The sequence below is a fragment of the Enoplosus armatus genome, chromosome 12 (genome assembly GCF_043641665.1).
Source record: "Enoplosus armatus isolate fEnoArm2 chromosome 12, fEnoArm2.hap1, whole genome shotgun sequence".
Taxonomy (NCBI): domain Eukaryota; kingdom Metazoa; phylum Chordata; class Actinopteri; order Centrarchiformes; family Enoplosidae; genus Enoplosus; species Enoplosus armatus.
The window spans coordinates 6,210,314-6,232,899 of NC_092191.1; the positions used below are offsets into that span (position 1 = coordinate 6,210,314).

At 39.1% G+C, this 22,586-nt stretch overlaps 2 protein-coding genes across 2 annotated transcripts; both read right to left on the bottom strand.

Moving 5' to 3' along the window:
• Window positions 1–12,787, bottom strand: hhat (hedgehog acyltransferase). Its single transcript, XM_070916438.1, has 11 exons — window positions 12,667–12,787; window positions 12,499–12,563; window positions 12,285–12,398; window positions 11,997–12,191; window positions 10,760–10,972; window positions 10,225–10,402; window positions 9,545–9,695; window positions 7,784–7,819; window positions 5,031–5,232; window positions 4,389–4,533; window positions 1–86 (listed from the first exon to the last, which is right to left on the bottom strand). Exons 1-11 carry the CDS (start codon window positions 12,785–12,787, stop codon window positions 1–3), a joined length of 1,506 nt encoding a protein of 501 aa, XP_070772539.1.
• A 1,255-nt stretch (window positions 12,788–14,042) lies between these two features.
• myoz1a (myozenin 1a) lies at window positions 14,043–19,046 on the bottom strand. Its single transcript, XM_070916296.1, has 6 exons — window positions 18,966–19,046; window positions 17,085–17,171; window positions 16,368–16,555; window positions 15,864–16,134; window positions 14,919–15,084; window positions 14,043–14,843 (listed from the first exon to the last, which is right to left on the bottom strand). The coding sequence occupies exons 2-6, from the start codon at window positions 17,167–17,169 to the stop codon at window positions 14,612–14,614; spliced, it is 942 nt and encodes a 313-aa protein (XP_070772397.1). The 5' UTR covers window positions 17,170–17,171; window positions 18,966–19,046; the 3' UTR covers window positions 14,043–14,611.
• Window positions 19,047–22,586: the final 3,540 nt, after the last annotated feature.

The window sequence follows — 22,586 nt, forward strand, 5'->3', positions numbered from 1 at the left end:
TCATGGTGGGTGAGAAGTCCACTCAAGTCCAATCTGAGCAAAGCAGTAGAGGAAAGCCAGCATGGGTGGGGCCATTGTAGACCAGCCTGAAATTAAAAGAAAACCAATCATCTCTTTTATCTGTAACAGGAAAAGATCTCACTGCAGATTTAGTCCATAACTCATTTTATTCTGGGTCAGGACACAATTTCCTTTATAAATACTGATGGATTAAATTACACTCAGCTAAAAAGTAACCGCTATGTACTGATGCTTTTCAAGGTAACTACTATAAAGACTTGCATTCTTTTACAAGAGCGAGAGAGACAGTAGTATAAGTAGTAGTAGTAGTAGTAGTACTGTGATGTGTTACAGTCATTCTCCTTTTCTATTTATAGCTGCTTCTTAGAGGGTCGGGCAGGCAGGTAACGACAGCTGTCTGCGCCTCCTCCCCAACTGGCTTGTCTCCAGATTATCTCAGTAACCTGCACCTGCACCCACAATGCTTTTCAATGGTCTATTCTTTTCTATTCATGTCAAAATCTAATTCACGTACACACAGGCTGCTTTATGCACAGCTGTAACGTCAGTTTCCTGTCTGCGGAAGACAAAGGTTACACGGGCTAAGACTAGAAAAGAGACAGTTTGATGATGAATATTTTTATGGTATGCTGAAGTGAAAGTTTTGTGTTTTGTAAAACTTTATGCGGAAAATTTGCATAATTGTTTTGTTTGCTTTTGTCTTTAAAAAGAGCCTTAAGGATGTTTCCAGTAAATGCCAGCCAATTATTCATGTTCGTTTAATCACATTGCATAATCAATTACATCATCATCAATTTTCATGCGCACTTTTGAAATATTATGCGTTTCTGACGTCTAAATTCATAATTCAAAGCTCTTTAGCCGGGGGCCCCGCGTGCAGCATGAGCAAGCCTTGCCGTCGTGGCAAGACGTCCCAGCGTTTTGTCTTTGCAGGTATGTAAATTTCATTAACACCCTCAGTGTGAAGTATATTCTCCAACCAGTCGTCCAACTTTTGCTGTTACTGACTTCAAACTAACAGAATGAAAAGCAGAACCTGAAGGAAGTGTACCCCGCTAGCCAAATGTGAGCAACTTTTGGCTGAGAAGTGAGTCAGATGTACTTGCAATTTTGGAACGCAACAGAGTTGTTTCCAGGCTCTACCATTCAAAGACAAACTACTAATTACTAAGTCCTGGCAAAGAGACGGAGAGGAGAAACATTTAAATGAATAACCTATTTCCTCCAGTTGCAAGTTACGAAGGCTCTAATCAACCAGTGCTGTAATTATGCCAGTTTCTTTTGCCACTTGATTAACAGAGTGCTTCAAGTTCAGACGAGGTGAAAAGGCCACTTGCAGAGAGGCAACTCAAAACTAAATATAAAACTGAGCTTGTCGGTTGAGCTCTTCCTTTTCCCATCTCTCTGGATACATTATCATAGAGCCATTGCCATGCTGGTGGCATCACTTTAGAGATGACAATGTCTGTTTCTCAATATTGGATGGACTGCCAGACATTCATGGTTCCCAGAGGATGAATCATAGTGACTATGGTGACCTTTAACTTTTTATCTAGTGCTCTCATTAGGTCAAAATGTGTCCAATACTTTAGTTTATGACTAAATACCTGCAAAACTAATGACATTCTCATCAGCCTCGGCTGTACTGTTAATTCTAGCATGCTAACACGCTTAACATTAGTTAAACCTGCTAAACATCATCATGTTAGCATTGTCATTGTGATGCTGACGTTAGCATTCACCACAAAACACTGCAGCACAGCCTCACAGAGCTGCTGGCGTGGCTGTTTTCTTGTTTTTCTAGGAGAAGTCATGTTACTGGAAACCAGAAGTGAAACTAATTCAATGTCCTATTCTAGTAAAAGTAATGTTATTTCACTGATAGCATGCTTAAACAGATATAAAAGCTACTGGAGTGAAACATTCAAATATATTTAAAGGAGTTTAGGAAACTTTATTTCTTAAGTAGGAAACATTGTTGGACATGATCTTTAAAAGACTAACAGCACAGAGCTACAATTAGATTACATGGAGAAAAAAGGACATCAGAAATACTGTAAAAGTGCACAAAATAAAGTTATATTACTCTGTGGTGACAGATTATTCATTATAGGTTCTTTACTGTCCAATTTCCAGTGTTTGTGGAGCGCCAACAACATCTGTCTCTTACAGTCTTAACTTTAAAAAACAGCCACTGAAATGAGATATGAAAGTAAAGAAGTTTTTATTCCAGCTATTATAATATAATGTAATGATTCATAGTTTTGAATTAATACTAAATACTGTGTCTACTGGTATGTTACAATTCAACAACTCTCTATGTAACTCAACACTATTACTTTAGAGTGATCTAACATGGGGGACATTAGGTGGCATGTGAAGATAACATATTAAACTTACATCCTCAGTCAGCATGTACGACTATATACGCAGTGTGATTAGGAATTTGATTTTGTACCAGAGGTCAGAGTGCAATAACGCTATTGCCTACACCAGTAAAAATCCCAGACAGGCTGATTTATAAGCATTGATCTCATGTTAATGAAGCAAACCACAACTCCCCCTCAGAGGTTTATTGTACAGACACATGCAGACACAGGGAATGGCTTTAGGCATTTCTGGTGGATGCATTACATTTCAATTTAAAGTGCAAAAACACAAGCACTCAGTGAAAGCAACACAATTATTAAGTGGTCTGTTCAATGGTCTATTTTTTTTTAAGTGAGCGTCACGCAGTGCCATTTCTTTATTTTTAGTTTTTTAATGATCCAAATGAATCATCATAAAAGCAAACTGAGACTCTCAGTTTAGTTTCTAGTTCTTACTCTGAATAATTCACAACAGAAATGGTATTTTCAAACACACTGTTCTTATTTTTAGGTTTCTCTTAACTTATTTACACCAAGTCTACAGTATGGCGTGTGTGAAAGGGGTCAGGAGTGCTAGAAGATCCATACTGTTACACACAATGTGCTGTGAGCCTGCCAGGCTTCCAACACATTTTCAACTGGTGACGGGAATATGTCCTTCATCGGGCTACTTAGGCTTGACTTCAGAGGCTCAAAGACTGTGTGACATAATCTGAAGTGAATACATCTTCTAGTCTGAAGAACCAATAAAGAAAAAAAGTAAAACAAAGATTGTAGAGAACAGGAAGTGTAAGACGAGCAAGTTGAAAAGTTTTTTAGTTCATATTGTTTAACCTTTAACCCTGATCACGCCAAACCTTTCAAATTGGTATCAATTTATTTTAACACAGGTAAACAATAGAAAAGTGGTAGTAGCTCAGTCAGGGACTTGTCTTGGGAACCAGAAGGTAGCCGGTTCAAGTCAAGCCTTTGAGCAAGGCACTGAACTGCTCTGTGCTATGGAAGCCCCATCTCTCAACATCAAAATATGTCTATAGGCAAAGAGAAAAAATAAAGTACTTATTTACAGCCCGCAACTTTACTGTTTTGATTCAGCCTCACGGCTTTCATCATCATCGTTTCCAACTGCAACATGAAGCTGTTTTCAGCTAAAAAGCTCTGACAACAGATTGTACACTACCTGCTCAGCTCACCAACGGCTGACAGACACAGTTAGTGACTAGCCGGTGAACATAGTGGAGCATTTAGCAGCTAAAGAGCCACATATTTCCGTCAGGACTTGGTGGAAAGGAAAGAAAGAGCTATAAGGAGAGTAAATACTGGACTTCCATTCGCTGGGTGGCCAGAAACACAACTTCAAATACAAAATAAAACTAGTAAACAATGCATTTTATTTCAACATCAATAAACAGTTCTACTGAATTCTCTACTGACTATTACTAAATTGTATAAAGTATATGATGATGTATCAGACCTGAGCTCTCAGCACTGACTCTGAGCCCGACCCATTGGCGAGTGCAGCTCAGACTGCTTATCAGGCGTAGAAAGGCTACAGGAGAGCATGCCATCTTGCTTTAGGTACCAAATGAGCCAAATAAAGACACAGGGAGTAAAACAGGGGCTGGCACAACCATGAAGCAGATGTCTCTCTATTTGGGAGAGTTTGCCCATGCAGATGCATAAAATCCCCCAGTATAACCAGAGCCTCAACATCCACTGAAAACACTGATAAATAAACTAAACAGACCTACTGAACAGCAGCATTTTCAGTCATTTTATTATATTTTATTTATGATTTTATTTTCCGCCTTTGTGAGTTGGCCTCTGTGACTGTTGCTTTAGACATGTGAAATGTCCTACAATGCAACTAAATTGTCAAATTAAAAGACCACATGAATCCATATTGGAAACACATTTATAAATGCCAGCTGAAACAATCCTGCAAAATAAAAAGCACACACAAATCCTATTGAGCGAGTGTTGTGAAAGACAATTTACCTTGAATGAAGACACGCTTCCAGAAGATTCTGCCAACATGTATCCCCCCGAGGAACACCAGATTAGAGAGGATGAGCATGGCAGTGGAGAAGGCAGAGAGGAGGGCTATGCAACGCCTTTCCATCGCCGTGGAGAAATTCTGCTCCTGGGAAATCAGTAAATAAATAAGCAAATTGCAGGAGAACCACAAGAGATTTTCACTGTAAATCTGAGAAACAGAGAACAGCAAAGCACCTGCCACTAATGACCTGGGTGACCACAAACGAGGAGGATTACACAGTATGCCATCAGACTTTATTACTATTTTGAGAACATGAAATTTGACTTCTCCCAAGGCTAGAGAAGCAAGAATAATCTGAACGACAGACTTTTACTCACATTAATGTTGGGTGTTAACTGGACATGCCAATTAGATGTGACAGGATCCAACCAGTTTGTCTCCTGTCTGTACTTACTGTAGCAGCTCCAGGCATCATCTTTTATTAAATCAGATTTCATGGCCCCTTTATTTCAAGCTACAGGAGAGATTTCATCACCTTCAAATACCTTAACTGAATGGCATCATATCTATATACAGTTTTAATCTGATTTAACCAAGTATTTTTGACCTGTCAGAGGTAAATGCTTGGATTTCAAACTTACAACAATGGAGTGAATAAAGGATGAGGCAAAAAGAGACTTCAGTCCATTTTCCACCAGAACTCCAGCCCAATTCATCAAGGCCCAGTACTGTAAGTAGTCGTGGCCACCGTGCCAGAGGCAGACGAATCCGAACGCAAGGCCAGTGGATAACATTTTGTAAAGATGACCATGCCGTGAACCTCCCAACGGCACATAGATGTATCTGGAACATGAGCGCATAGCATAAAAAAATGAAACAGACAGTTCTTTAGTGAGGGCAGGACACAGATGGACTGCAGCCAGTGAATAGTACAGATGTAAAACAAAGGGGGGTTGGAAATGGCACCACAGTGCACCGATGAATTGGTCTGCCTGTCGTATAAATTATCATGTCATGTTCATTGATTTTTAATCAAATAAGTGTTGCTCTGACGCCCAGTACAAAAATAGAGGCACTCCAGGGAATATCAATCCTGCTAAGTTGTTAATAATGCTGCAACTGGGTTAATGATTCCAAAGTGGTTTCTGTGATTCACACCAAACCCATCAAATTCACTTTGGTTTAGCTTCTTGTTTTGGTTGGGTTTAGGTCTGATTTCAACATTTTGGTTAATTAATTGAGGATGCAAAGTATATTTTTATGTAGTTAAATTATCAAACAGCAAATATCTAGCACATAACATAAGCATGTAATGTTACTGTGGTTTAAATGAGATTACACTTCATGTGATCTAAAAATAGCAGCTGTGTATTCATGCGATAGCCCACTTGGTGTGGATAATATCCCACCAATCAGTAAAGAACATGCTGCATGTCGTGGAGAAAAATGGTCTCAGATATTGTGAGAGCCTTGTCTGTCCCAGAGGTACAGAGAGTCTCAACATGCTACATCATTCAAACGCGCTTTGAAACAAACATTCACATTCTCTCGTCTCGTGTTGCTGAGCTGGGAACTAATTATCTCAGCCACCCTGTGGCTAATCAATGTTCCTGAAAGATGAGCCAGCATTTTCTGAGCCTTAAATAGAGTGGCCGGCCAGCTTGGCCATATTGGAGGATGAAAGTAGGTGCAGAAACAGATGGAGAGGAACCTCTTGTTAGAGCAAGAGCAAACTGAATACCTAAACATACTGAGTATCTATCCATGTATGTAAATTATTTAGATGTGGATGGATTTTAAACAGATGTTAATCAAAATATGATAATTTTTAGCTATACATTAATACCCTGATTAATCAATGTGTTACGTAACACCTAACTACATCAACATGCAGGCTTTATAGACTGGCAGCAGGAATGAGACAGTATGAGCTCGTATAGAGACATGCAGTGGACTTGATCATTCTTGTTTTAAGTGCAATCAGAAGTTAAATGCTGACGCCCCTCCAACCCAATCCATGCCCCTACTTATTTATGTACCACTAATTTTTGGGATCAAACGCTCCTTCTCATACGTAGCTGTAATAACTCAATCAAACAGCCGGTAAGAGCTCTTTTGTTGGCCGATAACTGTATGTGTGCGAGACAGAGGACCGGAGACCGGAGTGGCACACAGACAGCAAAAGCCTAATGGAATGGCGAAGAATGAGCCACTTAGCTGCCCAGGGAGACGAGGTGTCAGTGAGTCATGTAGAGCACATCATTTAACACCTACGCGCTCATCTAGCACTCTTCAGACAATTTCAACAGAATTTCAGAACCGCATTAAAACCTCTTTAAAAGCACTTTCACAAGAAAGAACGTCGGGGCATTGGGTCATGGGTATCATTTGGCATCTGCAGTAGGATAATTACAAGTGATGCCATTAAGCAGGAGAAAACAATTTCCAATGGACATGGATTAAAATGGAAACTTGTATTTGCAATTTAAATTCGGGGATCTTTAGCAAATTAATTGGAGCCACTTCTGATACAGTCTGATATGCTACATTTCATTCTGAACTCATCTTTAACATCTGAAAAGCAGGAGTACATGTACACCATCATACATGTCAAAACACAAACCTAATTAGCAAACAATAACAAAGACAAGGGAACATTTTCACAGAATATCAATGTGCTGTCTGACAACAGTGCTGTGTAGTGTTGCCTTAACGTAGCAACCCGCCTCTACCAAGCGGACCATAAACCCCCAATAGGCTGCATTCAGCCGAGTGTGCATCATTAAAAGCAGACAAACTAATAATCTGCGTTGTCTAAAGTACAAGTGAGCAACCACATAATGCTGCCATTACATATGCACATATTAAACAAAGAGGCATTTCTCCAGGGTGAGGGAACAGTAACACAACAGAAGAACTATTCACCAACGACATGCAACCTCATAATCATGAGAAAGCCTACATGCAAATGCAGCATCCTTATCCATTATGATGAAACATGCGGGCAGGCAGCTGGAGAAAAGCACCTTTTTAAGGTTTATCAACTGACAAGTTCAATGCCCCGCAGGAAATTAGCTGTTTACAGCAAGTGTGCAACAAATAACAGATACAGTATGATTAAACACATACTGGTCCAAATATAAGGCAATAAAAAATATAGATAGATATAAAGATATATAAATATATAGGCAGGTGGACAGATAAAATAGATTAGACAGATAAGATAGCCAGCTAGATTAAAAACGTAGACAGATAGACAGGCAGACTAGATAGACAGCAAGATAGATAGATATTCTAACATAAGAACTATTATTTGATTTAGATGACATTTCACATTTTTAGTAAGCATTAACATCTGAATTAGTCTGTCCACCGCTCATGAAGTGCCTCTTACCTGATGAGCCATCGATACAGGCCCTCGTCAAAGTGCCTGAGAGGGAACAAAAAAGAAAAATGGATATCTGAGTCACAAATTTACATAATAATAATTATATAGCTCTGAGTAAGAAACACCTGAGCACTGGGCTTCAAAGAAACTGAGGCATGTGCAGTATTGTATACTGTATGATTCATGCATGTCTGTGTGCTTTGTCATTGAGGAGATTTAAGAAAGTGTTTTTTTCTCCCTTTTTTTTTTTTGCGCTGCCTATAAACTGAAGCTGTTTTGTCAGTGATGTCAGTGGACAGCTTTATGCATTCCATCAATGTTGTCAACATTGGCCAGCTCAGCACACACAGGCTGGATTGGAGTGCATCGGTGTCAGCACATTGGTCAATCTAGTCTACAGTCAGTGCATTTTTTACTGCAAAACCAAACACACAGCCTTCCATCTCAACTTTATGTGCTGTAAATTAAGAGCATTTCCACATTGTTAATTACATTTAAGAACAGAGCGATTTCACTATGAGAAAGTGACATAAAATGCTGCGATACTCTACACTCCCTGGTAATTTCACAGAGTAATCATGAAGTAAACCAGATTTAATGCCTTTTTCATTGTTTATTATGAGGTTTTGCATGTAACTGCATGTTGCATGTATGTCTAAACCTTGCTCACAAGCCCAGTTTTCAGTTTATTCGGTATACCTAGTGTAGCTAAAACTAATGCAGTCTAATACAACAGTCCTGCAATAAATCCTCCCTTCATGAAGGTTATAATGTTCAGCCTTTGTGGAAACTGTTTTACAGAGGCGTTGACTCAACTTTATTATCATTGTTCTCACTATCTGATCTACATTCTTCAGTGTCTTCACTTTAATTATGCATTATTGTCTGTAAAACAATTGTACATTAGTTTTAGCTAGGTGTAGCTAGTGTATATTACAAGATATTTAAGTATTTTCTTTCTTCCAGAAGTGGTGTGCATCCTGGAGGAGCTCAAAGCTAAACACAAACAGCACTATGACACAAAATATTCCCATGCCCTGATATATTTTTTCAAGCAGTGGAAACTTCATTGTCTTATACCTTTTTATATATGAAGTCTTGCTGATTAAGGTGCTTTATCCCTGTGTAACACTGTGGCACTGCAACGTGTGTTCATTAACTTGAGCAATTGTGACCCCTTCAGTATAAACCAGGCAGTATTTTTCCTTTGCTTTGTAACAAAACAAATGAGCCTAAAAAATGGTGGAATTATCATGACATTTACTTTTATAATGTCCACTCTTTGTGGAGGTAGGTGTGAAACTCATGATAAACCATCACTGATGTAACCTGAAAAATAAAGCAAAATTCTCTTTTATGCTGTCATGCTGGACGGCGTTATATACTGACAAACTGGCATTTGTCAGATCCATGGCATTTGACAATACTGCTGCTAACCTGTCAAAAGACAAGATGTGGCCCGTAAATGTAGGAACGCTCCCAGTGAACAAACCATTTTACCTCGAGTCTGAAAGAATGATATAATGTTGATGGTGCAGAGGTGACCTGTCCTATTGGTTTGATTGCCAGTAATGACAGAAGATGAGACAATTCACCGTGCCCAGTCTGAATCTTATTGTCAAAGCACAGTGAGCACTTAAGGCACTTGACTTTAAATATACCTTTTCCTCAAGGATACCAGGGATGCTTGATTTTCTAGTCACTTAAGTGTTGAGGAATGCTGCGAGATCAAAATGTATTTACTGTTTGTCAGTGGTATTAACTTACCTCCACATCCCTGTGAAACTGTACATGATGCTGACACAACGAGGAAGCTTTGGGGGAACTAGTTTATCCAAAGTAGCCAGCATGGATGGAAGGCCAAACAGTACCAGATACTTCACATAGAAGAACTGGACAAGTGCCAGGGCCAGACCACCTGTGACAGGAGGAAAAGGAGATGTTCAAACTAATAGTTCTTAATTTAATGATTAAGACAAGTTCAATACAATCTGCCCAGCATACAACACCCTCTATCCTCAGACCCCCTGTTGGAAAAGGGGAAAAAGGAGGCCAGTACAGCAGCCACCTGCATAAATTATATATACCTCTCAAAACTTAGGACTCCAAGTGTCCTGCAAAGACTATTAAACAAAGAGTCTATTAGAGGCTAACCTGGCTGGTTCTGCCTTCAATTTGTGAAAATACGTAAAAGCAAATAAATAAATACTTAACAGACACAAATTCTGTCACTTAAAACATAAACAACATCACACCAGCGATCGTGGCGACTGGATTATGAATCAAGGCAGATGAGAGAGTCAGTCATCAGCATATCTGATGGAGATTAGAACCAACTAAATCCTGTGGGGGTTACATGTTTTTAAATTCTGCACCACAAAAACATGTTTAGTGTGTGTCTGAAGTGGCAGGGAAACGCCAAAAATACATACAGTATAAAAACTTACCCAAGGCCCAAGGAGGAAGAATTTCTAAGTAGGTCTCATTAGACTGGATGGAGTGCATGTACATTACATGGATCATGTATTCTGCAATGCACCACCACAGTATGATCCTTCCTGAACTGAGCACCAGGTAACTAAAAGCAGATTTGTCCCTGTCACCCTCCTCAGCAGGTCTGCACATCTGCAAGTGTAAAGAGTGAATATGTTGTTAAGGGTGTCGTTTGAATCTTTACTAAAAGAACAAATACCAGGATATGTAAATATACTCCAAAGATGTGAATGAAAACAAGCAGGCAGACAACATCAGACCAAATAAATGTTACCTATTTTTCTACAAATCTGAAAGATTCAAGTTACTATGCTCTTGTAAATAGCTCATCACGGATGTGTTGTCTACTATGCGTTTAAAAACGTGACCTGAGATCACCTGTACTCAGAAGCAGCAATCAGCCTCAGACTCCTCCAGACAAAAACAAAAGAGGCAATTTTAGACTAAATCACAGTTAAATTCAGGAGTAGCCTTTGCTGGCTCTCTTACCTGCTCAATGTAGTCTTTGTACGTGATGATGGGTCCATTGTAGAAAAAAGGATGATAGAAGGTGTATGAAAACAACCAACCGAGCTGCACAACTCCACCACGGTCTAGAGGGCACCAGCAATGCTCCAGGCTGAAGCTGATGAAGCGTAGGCCACAGACAGCAACACTGAAGAGTAGCAGATAGTACTCCTCCTCTGTCTTATACCAGCCTCTCTGTGTAATACAGAGGGAAGGCCAATTATTTTTAACACATTCCTGGGGAATCCTTATATTAATAGTGACAGTTTGACACTAGATTTAAAAACGATATATCTTTATTCGAAATATGACACCGATCAAAATGAGAACATCAGCAGATTACAGCGGCTTTACTCAACTGGTTATGAAAATCTGTCAACACATACGAATAAACATATGCTTAAGACAACTTTTAACGAGTTCTGCTCAACAGCATTGGGAATATCGCTGCTTTCAAAGTCATGCTTGCACACAGGACTGTATGCAATTGCATGTGTGTGGGGGAGTGAGCCCAGGAGGGAAAGAGGCAATTTTTTTAGATGCAGGCATAGTTCTGTAAGGTCTTTTTCATTTACTACAGTACATTAACATTTCTAACCATTATAACTGCAGCGTAGTTGCCTGGATGTAACCATGCTTGATGCGTCAGATTATGCTGTGCAGTTAAAGGGCATTTTTAGATCAAAGGTTTACACCCTAAACATGGTGAAATACTAACAGCCAGTGTCCATAATAACCAATAAATGTAAACATGAATGGAATTGAGTTTGTTAAGTCATATTAAAATCAAAAAATTTAATAATTTTGGTTTGTAATTCATTGTGTTCCTCATTGTGTTGTATTAAAGAAAAGGCAGTTTGATAAAATCTCACTTTGCTGTGGTTATTCTTTCATTCTCACTGCAATAAATGTTTGACTGAGGACTGTCTCTTAGCATGTCTCCCACTGCCTCTCACTGTTAGCCACCATTTTCAAAGACACTGAATTTCTAATCCTCAGGAAATACTGAAAATAACCTACTTGATACATATGCTTTCAATAAATTCACTTAACATTTATCTTGTGGTATGAACATAGAATAATGGAACCGAGTGGCCAAGTGGTTGTATGTCCCCTTAGTATCTTGTGCCCTCTTGTGTTCTTTGCAAATATGACATTTAGTGATAACCAAATGGTAGGTGAAACAATTTAACAGTATAATCCAGGTGAGACAACCCACCTGGATCTCTTGAAGTGGTTGGATTTGAAGTGTGGAAAGCAGCAGCAGGTTACAGGCCCACGACAGAGCGGGCTTTCGCAGTTGGGCCACAGTAAAGGACAGGCCCAGATGTACCAGCAGCACACTAACACCTTTAATCCCCAACACACCACTGGCTGCTAAGAGGCCATATACTGTGAGTGCTGGCACCCTAAACTGTTGGAGAAACATCAAAAATGTGTTGGATTAAAACACCTCCCAGCTAATAACAATATTCCACTTAACAAGACTGTAGCAGCTGCTTCCTACCTTAGGGTAGAATATGCTGGTCAATCTTGATACCACGCCATGACCAATAAGAGTCCACAGCAAAGACCTCTTAGCCCATTCAGTCCAGAAACTCCACTCAAAATCCAATGGGTCCTGACAAATACAACTAACCTTTATAACACATCTGAAGCCTCTGAACAGTCAAAATGGTATTAATCTTAACAATTTACTCACAACAAACTTATTTTCTTACCCTTTTAAAACCCTTAAGAAGGCCTTTTTCCAACTGGAATTCTCTCTGTAATCCTGCTTCATGCTCTGAGATAAAAAAAACAAAAACAGGAAACATTTCTTTTCTTAACCTTTTCTTCTGAATTCATTGAACCAACATACTGACCAACTATCTGTCTATATACCTTACCTTTGGAGAACCTGTGCAGTTGGTAGAAAGAGTACAGATGAGAGCCAAAGGACAGCACCCAATACGCAAGGATCTCTGTCCATGGCAGGGTTGCCAACTGGGCCTTTGATTTAGATGTCATCAGGCAAGATCACTGTGCTATTAGTGCACCTAAAACAGAGTCAGTCAGTTAATCTGATCTACAAGCAGTAATTGGCACTAACATTGAGTTGCTTAAAATGTAATAAAAACACACAGTGTCTGTGTTCAATAAAAACTGGATGAATAAAAAGAGACATCAGCACCTACTGGTATATCTTTAGCAAATGAAACAATGGCGCTGTGCCATTATTTACACTTCTAAAACACTCTGTTAGAGACTCGTGTAAATTTAAAATAAATCAAACTAAATATAATTGTATTACATTGCTTTATTAGGAAACTCCTGAACCCCAAACACCAACTGTGGTAACGCCAGCGTTATATGATATATAGTAGTTCGTGGGATTCTGAGATTGACTCTTTTTTCACAAATAACCTGGATTCAAAACGTACTTTCACACGTTATAAAGCGTTATATGGTGCGCTGCTGTTGACAGAAGTAGCGTATGGCAATAGAATTATTATTATTCATTATTATTTATTATTTTCATCGTACTGACTGTAATAGTTTAGCTTCGTGAGGTTTTTGCCAAACCGTTGACAAATACCAATCACTGTCGTTGCTAAGCAACACGGAGCCTGGAGGTTGCCGAAAAGTAAAGTAACGTTAGCTAACGTCTCCAGTGACCAAACCAGCTAACATTACTTAGCATCGTCTTGGCATTTGAGAGTATGGTAAGACCTCTAGTATCAGGCTTTAAGACCAAGTCGGCGACTGTGTACAAGTTTTCGTGGTGAATTGGCCATTTGTTTTATTCACACGTTGTTAAGTCACCCGAAAACTTCCGTAAACTAGCTAATCCTATTCGAACGGCAGTTAGCTAACGTTAGCTAAACTACGCTAGTTGATGATGTGAACAAGTTGCACTGTTACCTAATAATACTGGGCTGTTTTCCATTGCGTTGCTGTAAATTGTAGACTGCACTGTTTGATAGCGCTTGGACCGTAGGGACATAACGTTAGTACACCCAGCCATCCAACCCAACATTCAAAGGTACTGAGTTCTTCCTCGTTTTCCCTGATTTATTCATGATGAGTTGTAAACAACTTCGTAGAGCATGACCGCCCCCAGCTGTGCGGGAGTGGCTCGTCAGTTTATGTCAGAAAAAATACTGTATTTTCTGCAGGTTTTAGCCAGAGGTGGAAAGTAACCAAGTGCAAGTACTGTAGTTAATGACTTTCATTTTATTTTAATACATTTTTTAATCACTCTACAAGAGGTTTGTTACAGTTTGAAAGGGTTTATTGTGGATAAACTGTTGGTTGGTACAGTAGGTTAATGGATCAGCAATTGACTCCATGCATGCATCCTGAATTAGACAGGTTTGTTTCATAGCTCCATAAAAGATCTTAACAACAAAAAAGGCACTGTGAAATAACATATATGGTAACAAGTTGACATCAAGACAGCGTGCACAACAGTAACATAGCATAAATTTGTTCTTCACACATTCTTTCCTCGGTGACAAAATCTGCAACTTCACACCAACTTTTCTGGCAAACTAAAGGAGTCTTTAGAACGTTTTGATGTTTAATCTCCCCATAACATCTGTATCTTGTTTCTTTGCCTTACAACCAAATACAGAGCAAAACAAGAACATGTCCACATTTCAGGTACGCTTTCAGTTATCCACACTGAGAGATTCATATTCTTCAATGTAACAGTTAATTGTAAGCTTGTCTATCTTGTGTGTGTGTGTGTGTGTGTGTGCGTGTGTGTCTGCTAACGTGTATGCATGCATTCGTGCTTGCGCATGTGTATGTGTCGTGCACAGTGAGTGTAATCACAGTAAGAATATTTTTTCACAGCTCGTCGGTCTCTCCATCGAAGGGCACAGCATCCGTCGCCATATGAATACTGCTGGCCTCACTGCTGCCCACCCAGCCAATAGGAGTGCGGTTGAAGGAAGGCCGGCAGCCGATGTCATGTTGGTACACAGCAGGCTCAGGCTCCTCTTTGGTCGCCTCAGTTTCTGGCAGCTGGAATTTCATGAACTGGTTGGCCTTCTCGAAGCCGCCGTAAGGCATGGCAAACCTAACAAAGCAAGGTGAGAAGATTATTAAAGCCCCCTATTTGTTACAAAGCAAAGTCAGGCCTTGAGAGAAGTACCTGTTAAAGCATTTGTACTTGCAGATGTCCTTTTTCTCAATGGGACCAGGCATTGAAGTTTTCAGAGTGGCTATCAGAGTTTCATCACCCTTCATGGCCTTCTCCCATGGCGACACGTACGTCTTCACATGAATCAGCATCTTTTTCGCGTCATCCCTTCCACCTCCTGTGAAGAATACATCCATGGCTAGAGCGTATGACATACTCAATTGGAGTTAGTACTGTAGCACTCATTTAAAGTTGTAAAATTATATTAAACAGTTGATGGACTGGCTTAAGTAATATTTGTGATGTTTGTGGATCATTTATGTCGATGAAAATGACATTTTGGGAAAAATCCTGATTGGTTTTGTTGCCTAGTGTTGAGATGAGATGAGAAGCTCAATACCACTGTACGCTTAATATTTAGAGCCAGCAGCTGTTATCTTAGCTTAGCTTAGGTTACTTCTGTCCAAAACACCTCAAAGTTCACAAATTGCCATGTTATATCGAATTGTAAAAACAACACATTGTGGTGGGGGGGTTATGTGCCTGACTATTTCTTGACCGTGTGCAGTGACTTCCTGGAGTCTCCACTGGTTGCCTGGCAACCTTATGGTGATGACAAGATTATTTTTACACTTCTGGGTGAAAAATTTCAAGTCTGTTTCACCTCTGTCATGAGGTCTGTGCAGTAATAAGTGGAATAATTATTCAACTAATACTTAAGTGCATAGTCTTGGATTAGAAACCTATTTATTCAATTATACCTTTATGTTTGTACATTAATTATTCATATTTCTTGTTTTTGTCATCCTTCCATGCATTCATTTTGAATGAATACGTTTAAGTTTTGACCAGTCAAGCAAAATCAAAAACATCTCAGGAGACCTATCCTTTTTTGTGAATGCATATTTACCATAATACAGAATCCTCCTAAAAATAGCCCAAAAAAATGATACCAACCTTTTAGTGGAGACCACTCACTAGCTTCGTCTCCCCCGCCCAGTCCTCCTGCACTGCCTGCACCGCCTGCACCTCCTGCACCTCCTGCTCCTGCACCTTTGCTTCCAGGCTTTGGAGGAGGCACAGGGGCCCCTCCTCCGGCATGTATCCCTCCAAAATGCAGCTGTCCAGCCTGTTTGCTAAGAAAATGCCCACCAACATTTATCATCTGACCTCCCATCTGAGCTCCCATCTGACCTCCCAGAGAGGGAACAAACTTCTGGAGGTTGTCCTGAAAGAAATATGATCAATATAACCAACCATATGCCATGAAGCACATTCATACAGTATTTGCTAATTAACCATGTTTCTTCTTCTTTAAGTTACACCTGGCACACATTACTGATCATGAGTCATGATTGTGTATTGGAGGCCTTTATTTTTTTCTAGACAATTAAAAAAAATTGCCTTTGAAATGACAGAAAAGTGATTATGTTTTGTTTTCTCCATGATCTACGCTCTCACCATCGACTCACTGCTGAAGACGTCGGGGTTGTTCTCGTAGATGAACCTCTCCACTCTCTCCTGCCTCATCTTGAACATCTTGGAGCCTCGGTTCTTCTGCAGGGAAAGCTCCTCCAGCATGATGTCTTTGGGAGTCCTGATCTTTGTTCCCAGGTCGAACTCAGATGCCTCTGGCTCCGACTCATACTCTAGGTAAGGGACATTCATACAAATGAGTATTAGAAATGTTTAGTGACATGCATTACATTAAAGTAATCAGTCTTGTCTGATGATGGATTATTATACTGACATAATCATAATCACAACCTTTAGGATAACCGATGTTTAAATGTTTGCATGTTTCATGACGCCTACAATATTTCCTCATCTTCTCTCTCTGTGCATTTATGTGCATGTGCTTCGCCCTTTATAACAGTTATGACTTAATAGGTAAAAATGCACAGTATCCTGATTGGGCAGAATACATTCATTATTATTATAACTCATATATATATTTAGAGTTATATTAATTAATTTTGCTGATGTTATTTGTTATTTCTTATACTATTTTTTTTGTACTGTGGACATAACCCTGCCTATCCTGTAAGATTAGCACCCAACCTACAGTACCTATCACTTATCATCCATCTATTTATGTATTCTGTGTTTATATGAAACAGCTGTACTGTGCATATGGAAATTTGGTTTCATATTCATGTAATTTCATGCCAGCCTTACCATCTTGAGTGATATGTGATAGGTCAGTTATGATCTTGGAGAGCTTTTTCCGCTTGTTTAGGGGGGCAGGTGTTCCCAGAGGCATGACTGGAGGTTCAGGAAAGAACACAGTGTTAGCAGTAACCGTTGAAAAAAAAAACTAATTTGAAACTGAACATGCTTTTCAAAAATATTCAGCAGTGATGGAAGTAATGAAAGTGAACCTCTTTCTCTCCAGAGACAAAAACAAAGTAAAGTTAAAGCTTCTCAAGAAAAGGACGTTGTTAAGTTATATATTTTATATAAATGACATTGATTTATTTCAGGATGTTTGATACAAAAAAAAACTAAAGAGAAAAGAGAAACTAAAAGAAGAAAAATTTAAGCAAACAATGTTTTCAATGCATTCAATCTGAGGAAGCTTTGCTTGCTGTCATGAGTTATCATGACATATTATAATATTATATTTCACACAACATTGTTAATAATTAAGTGACTAATATGACTAAATCGTGCTTCAGTTTTAAGATACATTTCACACAATTGAAAGAAACTTGAACAGACTTTTTTGCTATCATCTCCGACCGTTGCACTCTTCACCATCAACACTCTCAGCCATTAACAACCCCTGAAAGTGAATCCATGGGACCTAAATGTATCAGACAGGCAGACAAGCCTGGGCCCTGCTCATTTTTCAAGTTCAAGGGGGATGTCAGTGCCCTCAGATTCCCCGCATTCCCCAGTGAAACAGATGTCTGCCCCAAAGGAAACATATGTGTGTTTCAGTTATTTGGGGACACAAGATCTGTACACAGACTGAGTGAACATAAACAGAAGCACGCTGTGGTTCAGGCAGACATCGACAATCAATGCGTTCTGGTGCTACTCTATTGCAGTAAAAACGAAGGCCTCAAGATCATAAAATAGCATCTGATCATATTCCCCAATCTGCAGCCTGCATGGGAAAATGTAGGCAGGGAAAGTGGGAGCAATACTTTCCTCTGTCTCATCTGTCGAGATATCACTCACTGTTGAAGCATATTAACATTAACAACCAAATTTCTTACAACCTGTGGTGCCTCCCTAGTCTGGAATGTCTATCTTGTTCTTACATTATCTTATTTGTTTATTTTACAATGTTTTTGGTCTTTCTACAAGCGTAACAACACCTTAAACTCTCAACAGCTTCTCTAAGGCCCAGTCAAGTGGCAAAACATCACATCACATCTACTGGCTGTAACTCAACCCACTGCAGCTATTTTTAAAAGCCATTTCCAGCCAAGACATTTTAGCGACGTGTAATGGCGTCATACGACTATCAAATGGGCTTGACACAATTCTTAAGGACACAATACACACCTCCAGAAAACAATTCTGTATGTTTGAACCTCTCTCAAAACGTGAGATCTGGAGTAGTTGTGGAAGTTAACAAGGAGGGTTTGTTATACTGTTTTAATTCCCTCAAATAATTACAAGCTTAGGGGCCCCTTGCGCTCAGATTTACCGCCCCCCTATCAGGGTTTGGTGACACCATATAAAATTCTGCAACGCCCACAGAGAGGGGTGGTCAGCACATTCACCCATTCTTTTGGTCATTTTAAGAAGTACCGAGAAAATCTAAAAGCAGCAAAGTGACTCCCAGAGCCATTTTACTTTATTTGTTGGTAGAATGAAAAGCATTCTCATCAAAAACAAATTAATGATCTGGTTTACTGAGTTGTTGAGGTCTTCCTTCATTATCTTTTTTCCCCAGATCAGCTGCACAACCCACAGAAATTATGATTGGGAACATGTTGCACATCTTTATTCCCTCTCCCCGTTTTTGTAGTAGCCAGAATCTAAATCCAAGCTGTTGGTTGATTAGTAGGACAAAGCACACCGATGGGATGCAGATCCACTCACCGGGTTTTTGTTGTAATCCTGGGAGAGACAGACCTATAAATACCAAACAGAGAAGAGGAGACCCAAGGCTCAATGCTGGTGATCTCGATCACAAGTTTACAAATCCCTCAGTGCCTCTGACCCTACGTATGGCTGGACCCAGGTCCCGGAAAGTGCAAAACCCACCCTACACTCAGATGGCAGATCTTCCAGAGGGTCGTGGGTGGCAGCAGTGTTGGTGTCAAGACGGGAGGAGGAGGAGGTTGAGGCTAGGAGTATGAATAGGGATGGGGGGCGTCAAGGCGGGGGGAGAAGTCTCTGTTGGCCAGCTGAAAGTGCTGATGGGGATATTAAGGGAACAAAATCATTCTCACAGATGCTTCAGAAGCCTATATTTAGTAGCAAAGAACGAGGGGAACAGAACTCAGCTATAAGATAACCTCAAAGTCTCTGTGGGGTGTGTTTGGGTACACAGCGATTGAGAGGGAGGGAGAGAAGAGTATGTACAAATGCACAGGGCAAGTTTAAGGTTAAGCATATGTGTGTACATTAAGGTCATGTCAGTTTGTGTTTCAAAGTGAGGGTGAGCTCCTTTACTCCCTACATTACTCTAACCTGACACTAGATTATCTCATTTTCAGTTTCTCTATGACTGGACATGTGGAGACAGAGCTGTCAGATACTGACTAATGTTTTCATGGCTAAAACAGCTTGTGCAAACACATGCAAAAGTACTGGAGAGCACCCAAAGGCCAATAACCAATAAAGACAATGCATGTCTTGACTTGTGAACTGCAGCATGACTGCAGGTTTGTCAACTGTATTGTGCATGGTTGATACTGCATTCTCATATTTCTGAGAACATGATGTCAGTTCAGAATCAGAATCAGAATCAGAAACTGTTTATTGCCAAGTAACATACATTGCAAGGAATTTGCCGTGGTCTGAAGGTGCTATTGTTTTGACAACAAATATGTAGAATATAAAAGGTAAAATAAGAATAAAAGTAAAAATAAGAAAAAAAAAAAGTAAAAATAGGATGCATGCTAAACATGCATGCAGCATGTTGGTTTAGTGCGTGTTAGTTCTTGCACTTTTTGTCTTCCCTCAAATCACATCTTTAAACTTGCCCACTGCACTGTATAGACCTTCTCAGGATGTTTTATTTTAATTTTAATCTAATCCTCCTGTTTCTATATTGCTATAATGTTATGTTTTTGTGAAGTAGTTTGGAACAAATGATGATGATTAGTATTACTATTATGAAAAAAAAGACTATTTTGAGATTTTTTGTAATTTCTTCATATTATCAACATTTTTGACACACAAATGGACCAAATATCAGGATAAAGAGAAAGAGGGAGATATTAAGGGTTGATAAGCATCAAGAGAAGTGAATAATTAGATCATCTGATAAATTATATGATTTTATACATGAATACCATGGAGACTACTGTACATTTTGAAATAGAAACCTTTCAGAAGCTGAGAAGCCAGATTCATTTTTTTATATGATCTTTTTTTAAGCACTTAAATTAAGAACACATTCTTAATTACAATAGTGTCCTGGCAAAATGTCATTTTCTCTATAAATAATCTTTGAATATTAACAGCCCTATATATAGACACCCTGTGAGTGTGGAGGTTGGCAGCAAAATGTCCTTCTAATTGCGCGCTCAGTCAAAGCAACACAGGCTCAACAGCACCACTCAGTGGAAAATGTTCATGGAGACAAGAAAAGAAATATTCCCATCATTTCCATGTGTGGCCCCTTGTGGCCCTACCAGGTCTAACTCAGGATATCAGGACATCCCAGATAGGTTGACTTCAGCACTGACAGAATTTCTGCCAGAAAATAGTTCTTAACTTCCCAGCAGCAATGGCACAGTTTATCTGCACACACTTCTGCTTGATTTGATGATGGATCGCTGAGAAAATGTGTTTATTTGCCAGACATTGCATGGGCCTAGTGGTATAGGATTTTTACTTTTTAAGTGCTTTGCTGCTGCTGTTATGGAGATACATTTCTAAACAGTGAAAAGGTAAACATTTGTTGTTTTGCTCATGATCACTTCTGATAGATACTGTGATTTGTCAATTAAAGAGAGTCTCTTTAACTACCATGCCACACCCTGTGACTCAGTAGATGACACTTTTTCTCACAATTTTCTCTAAAGTATAGGACATGGTGGTGCTGGTGATGAAAGTCTTATTGAGTCTGCTCAATTTATTTAGGTTTTTTCTTTTTCTTTTTCTTTTTTTTTTTTTCACAAATTCATCTCTCGCTCTCTCTCTCTCTCTCTCTCTCTCTCTCTCTCTCTCTCTCTCTCTCTGTCTCTCTCTCTCCTCTTTAAAAAATCTCTTTCAACCTGGCACCCTCTAGTGCCTTGTTGCATGCACATTACTTCTGTTTTCGTATAGTTTTTTCTGCTTTTGTTTCCTCTTTTATCCATATAAGTTTGCTCAGCTTGTTGTAATCTTCTTCCTCTGGTCTTATCCTTATCATCTGCATCTTAACTTCTTAACTTGCCTAGTAATTCATTTTGTTAGCAATCTGTATTTCCGTAAACTGTATATCAGACATAATAGCCTCCTTATGATGAAATACTGTTCAATTATCCTATTGTATTATGTCTTTTTTTGAATGAAGTACTCAAACCAAGCCCAACCAGACCAGGCTAGTCTAGAACGATAAGTTTCTTTGGTAAGTCTTTATGGGGCTGGGGCGGAATATGCTGAAATAAGCTCAACTTCATAGGACAATCTTGTCCTATGAAACAACCTTCAGAATATATAAATTCAGGATCTGTCTTCACTTAATTAGTAAGTTAAATATCTATCAGCTAAAAACTGAGTAATGTATATTCATTCATGTGCAGATGGTCTTCAGTGAATGGAGGCCATGCTATGTTAAAAATGAATGCCAGATAGGCTTCAAATACTTACTGGAAATGTGTGTGTGAGTGTGTTTTTATTTCCCCTGTAAAAACAGGTTCTAAAGCATTTTTACCCTTTGAGTGTATAGTTAAACATGTATTCTTTATTAAAATCAATATACAGTTACAGTTATTGCACTGCTCAATTATTAATAATATAATTTGATGCATGCATGTACTTTACATTAAAAGAAGTGCAGGATCACACAATCAGCAACAGGGGGCAGTGTAAAATCAGACATGTCACAACTGGAGAGCTTTCAAATCAAATTTTATTCCTCTAAAAATGTCTCCTAGTCAGCATTAATAACACACCTTTTCACACTTATTATTTAATCCAACTACATTCAGAGACATGTATTCATCATATTTTACACCTCAACGTAACTATATCCACACTCTAGATTTTTTTGTAGCCATGATATTATGAAAACAAGAAAAAGCTTTAAGAGAAATTGTAAAATGGTAAAAAATAACAAAAGTATCCCCCCCAAGAATTCCACAACTGAAAACAACATATTCATTTTTTGTTCCTTACTTGTTTCCATTAATATACCTAGTCTCTCAAGGTATACAGCCATTGAATATATTTATCCTTACTTTTTAATAACAACCATTGTTAATGGAAAGACACCAGTTCAATGTCTGTGCTCCTCACCATCAGCTTCTTTAGCTTTACCAACAAACTTCTGAAACCAAACTTTCC